The 12,078-nt window shown below is 37.1% G+C and overlaps 1 protein-coding gene across 3 annotated transcripts in view; it reads left to right on the top strand.

The window, feature by feature from the left end:
• PHF8 (PHD finger protein 8) overlaps positions 1-12,078 on the top strand; it is a 129,763-nt gene that overhangs the window by 54,045 nt on the left and 63,640 nt on the right. For all 3 annotated transcript variants that reach the window (XM_064278354.1, XM_064278352.1, XM_064278353.1), the window contains one exon: positions 371-474. In XM_064278354.1, the coding sequence (XP_064134424.1) occupies positions 371-474 (104 nt within the window). The remainder of the gene's footprint in view (positions 1-370; positions 475-12,078) is intronic.

Below are 12,078 nucleotides of genomic sequence, written 5' to 3'. Positions count from 1 at the left end.
ACATGACACTTGAGTTTTGAAATGCTGTGAGGGGGGTGACAATTGAGAACATGATGTATGAGTGTCAGGTTGGAGCCCTTCTCTAGGGTTCTACCAGGCCTTAAGACAGCGGTGCCCTTCATGGGCATCTAAAGATGATCCCCCCACCTATTTTATGGAACATGTTTCACAAGATTGATGGGTTTCCCCTGAGCCAGCCACACAGTCTCAGCCTCTTGATCCTACGATCATTTGGTGGTGGGAGGGTAGCAAAAGACCTTGGTTCAGATGGTTTGACAGATGAATTAACAAGTGAAACAGGAAGGAACTGGCCATCCTGATTCATGTGGGAGTACCAGACAGGTGACAACTGAGCATCCTCCTTCTGCAGTTCAACATCAGTGGCACCTGCTTGAATGACTCAGATGATGACTCGCCAGACTTGGACCTTGATGGGAATGAGAGCCCGCTGGCCCTGTTGATGCCTAATGGCAGGTGAGGTGGGGAGAAAAAGCATAGTGATACTGGGACTGTTGGTGGCAACATACTGTCAAGACAGGGCATGGAATCAGGACCCAGCCTTGGACATGGGTCGGGGAGAGACTGTACTTAGAGAAATACCCAGATATTATCAGATATTATTGCTTTGTTCAGAAAACCATGGTAGGGGGAGAGGTCTGAAATCTAATTAGGGTAACTCTGAGAAAGATCTTATATAAATTATAGAAATGCCTACAAATATTTATATTCATAGCATACTGGTTAAAAGCATTAGATTTTTATATACTCTTTGACCTTGCAATTTGATTTCTAGGAATTTAATTTACAGAAGTCTTTGTACAGTTGTGTAAAGAGAAAAGTCCAGTGTTCATTGCATCATTATTTGTGATAGTAAGTAATTGGAAACATCCAAATGTTCATCAATAATGGTTAGATAAATAAATTACATCTATAGACTAGAATACCATGTAGCTGTTAGAAACAATGAAACAGTTTAATATCTATTGACAAGGAAAGATGTCCAAGATATATTCTTACGTTAAAAAAAAAATCAGGTTGAAAAATATGTAGGAATAGTGTCATTTTTATTTTTAAAAAGGCCTTTGTGCACATATGTGTATATGTGTATAAGTGATATAAAGACTTTTCCCTTTATTTTTATTTTTAATTTATTTGAAGAGGTAACACGTTTATGAGGTTAAAAATTCAAAAAAAGTGTGAAAGAGTACACAGTAAAAAATCTTACTTCCACCCCCTTTCCCCAGTTCCCCTCCCCATGGGCAATCAGTGTTAATGCTTACCTTCTAGAGATATTTATACACATTTAAGCAAATATATGTGTTACATATTTTATACTTGTCACACCAAACTATTGACAGCAGTTATCTATGGAAAGTAGAATAGAAGAGAGAGGGAATTTTCACTTCAGTAGTGTTTGAGTTTTGTACATTGAGCATGTATACTTTTCTTAAAATAGTTTTTAAAAGAATAAAATAAGAGCTGTTCACAAGTGAAAACATGGGCTTGGGAATCATACAACCCTGAGTTTGAATCCCAGCTCTGACATGTCTCTGAGCCTCAGGGTCCTCATCAGATCTATTCTGTAGATAAAACTTACCTTAGGGTTGTTGGAGGATCAAGTGAGATAATATATATAAAGTGCTTATCACAGGACCTCGCACATCATAAATGCTTAATTAGTAGCTCTTATAAATATGATGATGAGATGAAAGATGATAATGATGATGATGGTATGGTTATATGGGAACGAGAAGCAGCCAGGTAGGTCATCACAAACCCTGAAATATGTAGGGAGTCAGAGGCAGGGGAAAGCAGTGAGGATTGTCATTTTGATACTCAGGAAACCAGACAGCAGCAGTCAAGAGCCATATAGAGAGTATGAACAATGTAGGAACACAAGTAACAAGGATGCCTTAATAGCCTCTTTGTAGGAAAAGGTTATCTTCAATTCCTAAAGGAGAGAAGAGAAGGGGAAAGGGAGCAAGAGCAGGGCAGATTCTGAAAACAAAAGAGCTACCCTTTGGGTTTGAGAATCCTGTAACTAACGAGTAGGATTAAAAAGGCTGTTGAGTTTTACCTTTGCCATGGTAGGTCTCTTAGACAGGAGAAAATTGAGTTCTAAGGGTCCACCCCACAATGGCTATTGAGGATACAATGAGACACCCCCTCCTTACTTGTGCTGCTTTTACCTGCTGCAGCTGCCAGAGGCTGCTGTAACGTGAACCTAGAGAGTCAAGATATAGAAATATTTACAGATGATATAGCTATGGAGCCATGGTGGTGCAACAGTTAAGTGCTTGGCTATTAACAGAAAGATTGGCAGTTAGAACCCACCCAGCAGCTGCACAAGAGAAAGACCTAGCCATCTGCTTCCATAAAGATTGCAGCCTAAAAAACCCTATGGACAGCTCTACCCTGTCACGTAGGGTCACTATGAGTTGGAATCTACTTGATGGTACCTAACAACAACATATTATAGCTACAGAATATACGTAATTTTATCCATAATAATCCAATGTTTTGGGGGGAATGAGGTGTAGATGAAACAAAATTGACTGTGTGGTAATAATTGCTGAAACTAAACTGGGCGATAAGTACTTGGGAGTTCATTATACTTTTATGATTTGTATGTGCTTGAAATTTTTTATAATCAAAAGTTAATAAGATCCAGCACCCTTTCTTGATAAAAGCTCTTAACAAGATAGGAATAAAAGGAAATTTCCTCAATATGATTAAGGGCATTTATGAAAAACCAACAGACAACATTATACTCAATGGAGAAAGATTGAGAACCTTCCCCTTGAAAATGGGAACAAGACAAGGATGCCCACTCTCCACACTCCTATACAATATTGTACCAGAAGTCCTAGCCAGAGAAATAAGACAAGAAAAAGAAATAAAAATTATCCAAATTAGAAAGGAAGAGGTAAAACTATCCCTCTTCGCAGATGACATGGTCCTATATATAGAAAATCCCAAAGAATTTACTAAAAAGCTAGAACTAATAGAGGAATTTAGCAAAATTGCAGCATATAAGTCAACAAACAAAAAATCAGTTGGGTTTCTATACACCAGCAATAAGAAGTCCAAAAAGGAGATTAAGAGAACAACTCCATTTACAATAGCATCTGAGATAATAAAATATCTCAGAATAAATTTAACCAGGGATATGAAAGACTTATACAATGAAAATTATAAAATACTAAGAGACTAAAGAAGACCTAAATAGATGGAAAGACAGTCCGCGTTCATGGATTGGAAGACTTAATATAGTCAAGATGTCAATACTGCCCAAAGCAATCTACAGATACAATGCAATCCTGATCAAAATTCCAACAGCATTCTTTACAGAAATAGAAAAACTAATCCTTAGTTTTATATGGAATGATAAGAGACCCCCAATAGCCAAAGCAATTCTGAAGAAAATCAAAGTAAGAGGCCTCACACTTCCTGACTTCAGAACATAGTGTACAGCTACAATAATTAAAACAGCCTGACACTGTTTTAATGATAGACACATAGACCAATGGAATAGAGTTCAAAATCTAGAAAGAAATACAAACATCTATGGTCAGTTGATTTTTGACAAGGGTACTAAATCCATTCAATGGAGCAGGAATAGTCTCTTCAACAAGTCGTGCTGGCAAAGTGGATTTTCACATGCAGAAAAATGAAACAAGATCCATACCTCACACCATACACAAAAACTAATTCAAAATGGATCAAGGACCCAAATTTAAAATCTAAAACCATAAAGTTCTTAGAAGAAAATATAGGAGTAAAGCTTCAGGACCTAATTTTTTTCAGTAACAGGTTATCAAACATGGTAATGAATGCACAAGCAATGGAAAACAAAATTTAAATAACTGGGACCTCATAAAAGTTAAATACTTATGTTCATCAAAAGACTTTATCAAGAGTAAAGAGAAAACCTAGAAACTGGAAAAAATCCTTTGGGAATGATATAACTGTTAAGGGTCTAATATGCAAATTATATAGAAAACTTCTACAATGTAACAACAAAAAGACAACCCAATCAAAAGCTGGGCAAAGAGAGGCAGGGCAAGATGTCAGAGTAAGTACGTGCTCTTGTTTATCCCCCAGCGACTATCTCACTGAACAATGAAAAAAAAATGAGTGCAGACTGAGATCTCAGAACCCTGTAAGGCAGCTAAAGTGTTGGAGAGTTGAGCTGAGTCCAGAAGTGGGGGAGAAAAAGAGTAGGGGCAGCACAGAAGCTGAAAGATTCTAGCCACTGGTGCCTGAAGGACTTGGCTTATTGTGGCCATTTTAGGATGGGGACAGGTAACATCCTGAACAAAGAACATAGGATGGGATCTAAACTAAGGAAGTAGTAGCCCAATTGTTAAGGCAGTGCAGATTGTCTGTGAAAGTTCTCAGGCTGCACACTTGGGAAGGGGCGATTGTAGACCAACGTACTGTGAGTGAGTGTTGTTGTATCTCCCTGAGACCTGAGGTGGACAGGCTCTAAGACCCAAACAAACAGAATAGCCATGTGACACATACTTCAGCCAGGGCAAGAAAAATACTTCAGTAGGCACCACAGAGAAAAACAACTGACTTCCTGCCCACAGGAGGACACACATGGGAGACCCTGTACAGTGGCTTCCATGAGGGAAGGACATAAAGCACTCCCCACCTTTTCCTCAGGAAAGCTGAGCCCCACCACTTAATGTTCTTTCATGTCTGTGGCCAGCGAAAAACCCCCATGCATGTGCATTGAGCTGCAAAGCCTAAGACATCGGAAACCCCACTTATGGGAGTGAAAAAACCAACCACAGGGCTACACATAGGGCCACAGCCAAAACATCAGAAGACATACCAACAAAGTCAGCCATCTCAGGAAAAACCAGAATAAGCACCTAGAGACATAAGCACCCAGATGAATACTGCAGACCAAATTCCTAACCCATTGCCAAAAAAACCTAAGGACAAGAGTGCCCTTAGGAGAAGATAGTGGAGCTAAATCTAACAAGTATAATTCCCTTATAAATCAGAAAATTTAGAAATTAAAATATTAAAAAAGATATAAAAATGTCTCAACTTTAACAAAAATTAGTAAAACAAAATCACAAGAAAAGAAGGACCAATCAAAAGGAGAATATGAAGAGGAAATTTCTCCTATGGAGACCAGCCTAATGGAAAGAATCAGAAAACTTTCAAGACAGTGGTGCTAAATATGGTTTAAAAAAAAGCAAAAAGCTCACAGAAAACTAGTGGAGATCGGGAAACAAATTGAGGAACAAAATAAGAAAATAAGTAAAGTGAAAATATTTAAAAAAAAGAGAATTACTGGAATTGAAGGATAAAGCAACTGAATTAGAAAATGCAAGAGAAACACTCAATAGAATTGAAAAGACAGAAGATCGAATAAGGGAACTAGAAGATGGACTAACTGAAGTTATCAAATCTCAAGAGAAAACAAAGAAAAGCAGACAAAGCCAAATGGAAATGAGATTCAATTAAGAAATCTGACATTGGAATTATTGGAATCCCAAAGCGCTATGGCAATAAAGGCATAGAATTTTCCAAGGGATAATCATAGAGAATTTCTCAGAACTGCACAGAAAACCAAGCCTGCAAATACAGGAAGTTACACAAATGCCAACTAGAAGAAATACAAAAAGATCCACCCTGAGCCATATTCTAATAAAGTTCCTGAAAACCAAAGACAAGGAGAGAATTCTGAAAGCAGCAAGAGTAAAACACAATATGACATCAAGGGTCATTCATAAGAATCAGTGTGATTTCTCCCAAGAAATTCTAGAGGCCAGAAGACATGGGGTGACATACATAAAATATTGAATGAATAGAATTGCCAACCAAGAATTCTTTACCCCTCAAAGGTATCATTCAAAAATGAGGGAGAAATCAAGGTATTCCCAAATAAACAGAAGCTCTGGGAATTTGCCACTAACAATCTCTGAAAATATTACTCAAGGGAATTCTCCAAAGGGAAAGACAAGAACATTAAACAGTCAAATCTATACTGGGGGAAAAATAAGAGAGAGATCTTGAAAAAAACTCAACAACATGGGCAATCATAAGGACTACGTATAAGACATTTTCAGGGAATGAATTCAATTATTTAATCCCGCAAATAATACAACATCAAGTTAACAAAAACTAAGAACAAAGTAAACCTATCGGATATAACATGTGCAGCGATGTTAAGGGAGACTCACCAACAGAAATGGGGAAGGGAGGAGGAAATCAGGAATAGATTTAATAAGCTAATGTATGTTACCTCGTGTTCATATGATAAATGTTGTCAAAATTATAAATTGTATAATGTAACGTGTGGTAACCACTAAGAAATCAACTAGAAAAAATACACAAGAAAAAATAACAAAGATTCATCACAAGAAGGTAGCAAAACAGTAACAGAAGAATGAGAATAAAAAGACAAATAATATATGAAACATTCAAAAATCTAGCAAAATGAATACACTTCGTATTCCATAATAACCTCAAATGTAAATGGTCTAAACTTCACATACAAACAGCAGAGAGTGGCAGAATTAATTAAAAAAAAACAAAATGATCCATCCTTTAACTGTCTACAAGAAACACGCCTTAGACATAAAGACACAAACAGACCAAAAATAAAAAGGATGGAAAAAAATATCTCATGCAACCAGTAAACAAAAAAGAGCAGAGGTGGCCATACTGATATCAGATAAAATAGACTTTAAATAAAAATCTATTACAAGCGATAAAGAAAGACATTACATAGTAATAAAGGGGTCAATCCAGCATGAAGACATAAAAATTATATATGCACCTAATATCAGTGTTCCAAAATACATGTAACAAATACTAATATGAAAGGAGAAATACACAACTCCAAATAATAGTTGGGGACTTCAGCACACCATTTTCAATTCTGGAAAGAACATATAAACAGAAGATCACTAAGGACACTGAAAACTTTAAAGCCATAAGCCAATTTGAACTAATGGTCATATATAGAACACTCTACCCATTATCTGGAGTCAAACTTTTAGGACCTTCATCTGCTGATGTGGCATGACTCAAAATGAGAAGAAACAGCTGCAAACATCCATTAATAACCGGAACGTGGAATGTACAAAGTATGAATCTAGGAAGATTGGAAGTTGTCAAAAAGGAAATGAATAAACATCAATATCCTAGGCATTAGTAAGCTGAAATGGACTGATATTGGCCATTTCGAATCAGACAGTCATATGGTCTATTATGCCAGGAATGAGAAATTGAAGAGGTATGGCATCACATTCATTGTCGAAAAGAACATTTCAAGATCTATCCTGAAGTACAACGCTGTCAGTGATAGGGTAATGTCCATATACTTACAAGGAAGACCAGTTAATACAACTATTATTCAAATTTACACATCAATCACTAGTGCCAAAGATGAAGAAATTGAAGATTTTTACCAACTTCTGCAGTCTGAAATGGCTCAAACATGCCATCAGGATGCATTGATAATTACTGGTGATTGGAATGTGAAAGTTGAAAACAAAGAAGGATCAGTATTTGGAAAATATGTCTTGGTGATAGAAACGATGCCAGAGATCACATGATAGAATTTTGCAAGACCAGTGACTTACTCATGGCAAACACCTTTTCTCAACAATATAAATGGTGACTCTACATGTGGACCTTGCCAGATGGAGTACACAGGAATCAAATAGGCTACATCTGTGGAAATGACAATGGAGAAGCTCAATATCATCAGTCAGAACAAGGTCAGGGGCATACTGCAAAACAGACCATCAATTGCTCATGCAAATTCAAGTTAAAGCTGAAGAAAATTAGATCAAGTCCACGAGAGCCAAAATATGACCTTGAGTATATCCTACCTGAATTTAGAGACTATCTCAGGAATAGATTTGAGGCATTGAACAGTAATGACCAAAGACCAGACAAGTTGTGGAATGACATAAAGGACATAATACACAAGGAAAGCAAGAGGTCATTAAAAAGACAGGAGAGAAAGGATGGACCAAAATGGATGTCAGAAGAGACTTTGAAAGTTGCTCTTGAATGTAGAGTAGCTACAGCGAAAGGAAGAAATGATGAAGTAAATGAGCTGAGCCGAAGATTTCAAGGGGCACCTCGAGAAGACAAAGTATTATAATGACATGTGCTAAGGACCTGTAGTTAGAAAACCAAAAGGGTAGAACACACTCAACATTTCCCAGGCTTAAAGAACCGAAGAAAAAATTCAAGCCTCAAGTTGCAATATTGAAGGATTCTATGGGGAAAATACTAAACGATGCAAGAAACATCAAAAGAAGATGGAAGGAATACACAGAGTCACTGTACCAAAAAGAATTGGTCAACATTCAAGCTGCGCTGAAGGGAATGGTGAAAAACAAGTCTGCAGGAATTGACGGGATACCAATTGAGATGTTTCAACAACTGGATGCAGCGCTAGAGGTGCTCACTCATCCGTGCCAAGAAATTTTGAGGGTAGCTACCTGGCCAACTGAATGGAAGAAATCCACATTTCTGCCCATTCCAAAGAAAGGTGATCCAACAGAATGCAGAAATTATTGAACAATATAATTAATATCACACACAAGTAAAATTATGCTGAAAACCATTCAAAAGAGACAGGGAACTGCCAGAAATTCAAGCCGAATTCAGAAGAGGACGTGGAATGAGGAATAACATTGTCGACGTCAGGTTCATCCTGGCTAAAAGCGGAGAATACCAGAAAAATGTTTACCTGTGTTTCATTGACTATGCAAAGGCATTTGACTCTGTGGATCATAACAAATTATGGATGACATTGTGGAGAATGGGAATCTGGAACACTTAATTGTGCTCATGAGGAATCTGTACATGGATCAAGAGGCAGTTGTTGGAACAGAACAAGGGAATACTGCATGGTTGAAAGTCAGGAAAGGTGTTCATCGGGGTTGTACCCTGTCACCATACTTATTCAATCTGTATCCTGAGCAAATAATCCAAGAAGCTGAACTATATGAAGAAGAACGGGGCATCAGGATTGGAGGAAGACTCATTAACAACTTGTGTTATGCAGATGATAAACTAGAGGGTTAGCGAAAAAGATGAAGACCCTCAAAGAGATGGATTGACTCAATGGCTGCAATGATGGGCTCAAGTATAACAGTGGCTGAGGATGGCAGAGGACTGGGCAGTGTTTTGTTCTTTTGTATATAGTGTGGCTATGAGTCAGAACAGACTCAACGGCACCAAACAACAACACCCATCATCAGAGCGACACACATTTTTCTGCAGCACACATGGATCATTTTCTAGAATAGACCATATGCTAGAACACAAAACAAGTCTCAAGATATTAAAAAAGATTGAAATCTTACAAAGTGTCTTCTTTGACCAGAATGGTATGAAGCTAGAAGTCAACAACGGGAAAAAATAACTACGTGGGATCTATGTAACACACTACTAAAAAACTACTGTGGTGATATAACAATACATAGACCAATGTAAGAGAATTGAGAGTCCAGAAATAAACCCATACATTTGTGGTCAACTGATTTTTGACAATGGTGCTAACTCCATTTGATGGGGAAAGAAGAGTCTCTTCGATAAATGATGTTGGGAAAATTGGATTTCTGCATGCAGAAAAATGAAATAGGACCCATGCTTCACACCATACACAAAAACAAACTCAAAGGGATTGAGGACCTAAATGTGCAAACTAAAACCATAAAATCCCTCAAAGAAAATGCAGGGGCAAAGCTGTCAGGCCTAGCTTTTAACAATGGATTGTCTCATAATAACAAAAGCACAATCAGCAAAATATAAAATAAATGGGACCTTGTAAAAATTAAAAAGTTTTGTTCATCAAAAGATTTTACAAAAAAATGAAAAGACAAACTACTGACTTGGAGAATATCTTCAGAAACCATCTCTCCAATAAAAATCTAATAATCAAAATATATATAAATTTTTGACAACTTGACAACGAAAAGACAAGTAACCCCATCATAAAATGGGCAAAGGACATGAACAGACATTTCACCCAAAGAGGACATTCAGATGGCCACCAGTAACATGAAAAGATGCTCAACATCATTAGCCATCAGAGAGATGCAAATCAAAATCATGATGAGATACCGTCGCTATGAATCGGAATTGACTCAATGACAACAGGCTTTTTTGGTTTAGGATGGCTAAGATTTAAAAAAAGAAAATAAGAAATGTTCGTGAAGATGTGGGGAAATTGAAACCATTATTCATTGCTGGTGGTAATGTAAAATGGTACAGACCTTGAAAACTGTGTGGTGGTTCCTCAAAAAACTAGAAGTAGTAACTACTGTATAGCCCAGCAATTCCACTCCTAGGTATGTACCCAAAAGACTCGAAAGCAAAGACTCAGACAGAGAGACTTGTACACCAATGTTTATTGCAGCACTATTCACAATAGCCAAAAAGTAGATACAACCTAAATGCCTATCAGCAGATGAATGGATAAACAAAATGTGGTATATATGTACAATGGAATGCTACTCAGCCAGTAGGAGACTTGACGTCTTGATACATTCTACAATATGGGTGGAGCTTGAGTGAAATAAGTCAATCACAAAAGGTCGAGTATTGTATGATCTCACTTATAAAAAGACAAGAAAAGCCAAATGTATAAAGACCAAGGTTTATTAGTAGTGACCAGGGCTGAGAGGGAGGGGGAAAGGAGGGGTTAATGGGGATGGAATAATTGCATTGATTAAGGTTAAGGTTGCACAGCTGGTTATTGTAATTGCTGTCAGTAAGTTGTACACCTGTAAAAAGTTGAATTGGCAAAGTTGTGCGGTACAGTTACAACAACTACTAAAAAAAGAGTAGCTGCTGAGGCTGCTTATGTACAACCAAATACTTCATGGAATTTGGCTTCTTAGTTTTGAGTTTTATGGTCATGGTTTCATAGGACTTCCTGGTTAATTGGCCTAATAACATGTTTAGTGCTTCCGTTCTATCTCCTAATTTGTTGTGTAATGTCCAAAACACAACAGTTGGTCTCTCTTTGCCTGGAGCAACAGCGGAGAGTCAGGAATGGGAAGAGGAATTGTCTCCATGAACAGCTACCTCCTTTTTCATGATACTAGAAGAGCTGGATGGTGCCCAGCTACCATTACTGAACATTTTGATCAAAGATTCCAGAGCAGAATCCTGATCAAAAGGGGAAGTGCAGAACAGAATTTTAAATTCTCATGGACTCCAGACTTGCTGGAGCCATGGAGGACAGACGAACCCTTGAAACTATTGCCCTAAGATTACCTTTAAACCTTCAACCAGAAATATCCCCTGAAGTCTTCTTAAAACTGAACAATAGTTTAGCTTAACTAGTAAAGAATGTCTGCCTGGAGCATAGTGCTCTTTTAAGAACTATCTACATGGGATCAAATTGACAACAGCAACTGAAAAGATTAGCTAGGAACTTTAGGGGGCAGTGAGTTTATGTAAATTGGGGAGGAACAACTCAGAAGGAGGGTTAGAATGGTTATACAACTTGAAGAATTTAATCAGTGTTACTGAATTGTTCATGTAGAAACTGTTGAATTGTATGTTTTACTGTGTATATTGTCAAGCACAACAACAACAAAATAAATAAAATTTAAAAAAAAGAAAAATGAGTTCCCAAAACATTTTGGAATATGCATATACCTGTTAGTCATTATACTGAGCAAAATAAGTCACAAAAAAAATTGTATGTTCTCAGTTTTATACTGAGCAAAATAAGTCACAAAAAATATTGTATGTTCTCAGTTTTATACTGAGCAAAATAAGTCACAAAAAAATATTGTATGTTCTCAGTTTTATGAAATGACATGAACAAGTAAATATACAGAAACTAATGTTCGTTAGTGATTATCAGGGATGGGAGAGTGGGGAATGGGGATATTCACTTTCTAGATTCACTTGTTATTTTTGGTGATGAGAAAGGTTACACCAAATGAGGTTGAAGTGTACACAGCTTGATGAAGGTAAATGATGTCACTAAAAAGTACACAATAAAAAAGGACTTATTGGTAATTACTGTGGCATATATAATTTAGAAACGACAGCAAAAACAACCAGAAA

The sequence above is a fragment of the Loxodonta africana genome, chromosome X, assembly GCF_030014295.1.
Source record: "Loxodonta africana isolate mLoxAfr1 chromosome X, mLoxAfr1.hap2, whole genome shotgun sequence".
Taxonomy (NCBI): Eukaryota; Metazoa; Chordata; class Mammalia; order Proboscidea; family Elephantidae; genus Loxodonta; species Loxodonta africana.
This window is presented reverse-complemented; position numbering and strand designations above follow the sequence as displayed.